Source organism: Rhea americana, unplaced genomic scaffold (genome assembly GCF_003343005.1).
Source record: "Rhea americana isolate MKP2758 unplaced genomic scaffold, rheAme1 scaffold_790, whole genome shotgun sequence".
Lineage (NCBI taxonomy): Eukaryota > Metazoa > Chordata > Aves > Rheiformes > Rheidae > Rhea > Rhea americana.
The window spans coordinates 1-1,389 of NW_028186968.1; the positions used below are offsets into that span (position 1 = coordinate 1).

The following is a 1,389-nucleotide window of genomic DNA, read 5'->3' on the forward strand; positions in this document are numbered from 1 at the left end:
GCGCGGGCGCCGCGGGCGCGTGACGGCCGGGGCTGCAATCCAGCAGCCGCAAAGGCCTTTTCCCTCCCGCCGCCCATCTCCCATCCAAGCCCTTGGAACGGTTTCATGCACTACGAAACTGCTGCCAGGGAAGGCGGCGATGCCAGCGCACGGAGCGGCCCGGCCGCGGCCGGCGGGGACAGCACGCTGCCCAGGGGCACACGGACACGTGCCACCGGACGAGACCCTGCACCCGGGTCTCCGTGCCACGCTCGGGTCCGTCGGCACCAGGCATCCGCAGGGAGCGCCGTGCCCCGCGGGGACCCGCTCCGGCCCCGCGGAGCCCCGGCCCGGCTACTCACCCGTCGCCGCTGGGACCCGGCTCCGCCGGCCCCCCCCGGTTACACACTGCAAGGGATGCGGGTTAGTACCGGAGACGCGTGCGGGGGCGCCCGGCCCGGCGGAGACGCGGCGCCGGCAGCCCGCCTCGGAGCGGCTGCTCCCGCCACTTCCCGAGACGTCGACGGGGCGGCCGGGGAGCCGGGAAGGGACCCGCGCTCCGGCCCGTCCGTCCTCCGCTCCGCCAGGGAAGGCGCGAGCGGATAAAAGCCGCCGGCGCCCGGTGTTCCCGCTGCGGCCGCGCCGGCAGGCGGCATCGTCGCCGGAGCCCGGCTGAGGGTAGCGCTCGGAGCCGTCCGTGCGTCTGTCCGTGCATCCGTGCATCCGTGCATCCAGGGAGGGGGGGGGCCGCGTGCCGGGGCCGGGCGCGGGTTAGGGGTGAGCGGTTAGTGGCACGCGGGGCTCATGCTGCACGGCACACACCGCTCCCACCTCCTGCCTCAGTCGCTCTCGGGCCGGTACAGGTACTTCATCATCAGGCTGTCGACCTGCTTCTTCCGCTTCTTCTCCTCCTTCTTCTCCTGGCCGGAGCGCCCCGCTCCCGCGGCCGGGCCTGGCTTCCCGGGGCCCTTCTTGACGCTGGAGTTGCTCCGGTAGGAGACGGTGGAGCCGGAGGAGGACTCGGACGACGATTCGGAGGAGGACTCGGAGGAGGACTCCGATTCCGACGGCTGCTTCTTCTTCTTCTTGCCTTTCTTCTTGGCCTTCTTGGCACGCTTCTTGGAGCTCTTCCTCTTCCGCCCCTCTTCCTCGGAGGACTCCGCAGAGCTGCCCTCGTGCCGGCCCTTGCCGCGGGGCGGCCGGCAGAAGTCGAGGGCGGAGGCGGAGCGGCGGAGGCCGCCGTCGGGGCGGTCGGTGGTGCGCGGCAGGACGGCGCTGCGGGCGCTCCGCACGCTCCTGCCGTCCTCCTCCTCCTCCTCTTCCTCCTCGGAGCCGGGGCAGGAGCGCGCCGCCCCGAGGGGCCGGTAGCTGAGCACCTCCTCGATGGCGGCCTCCAGGTCGGGGTCGAGG

The 1,389-nt window shown here is 73.5% G+C and overlaps 1 protein-coding gene across 1 annotated transcript in view; it reads right to left on the minus strand.

Moving 5' to 3' along the window:
* Positions 1 to 173: 173 nt before the first annotated feature.
* The window catches only part of MYO18A (myosin XVIIIA), a gene marked incomplete at its 5' end in the record, with an annotated part of 21,292 nt that continues 20,076 nt past the window's right edge, over positions 174 to 1,389 (minus strand). The window contains one exon of the mRNA XM_085322662.1: positions 174 to 1,389. Coding sequence (XP_085178788.1) covers positions 819 to 1,389 — 571 coding nt within the window.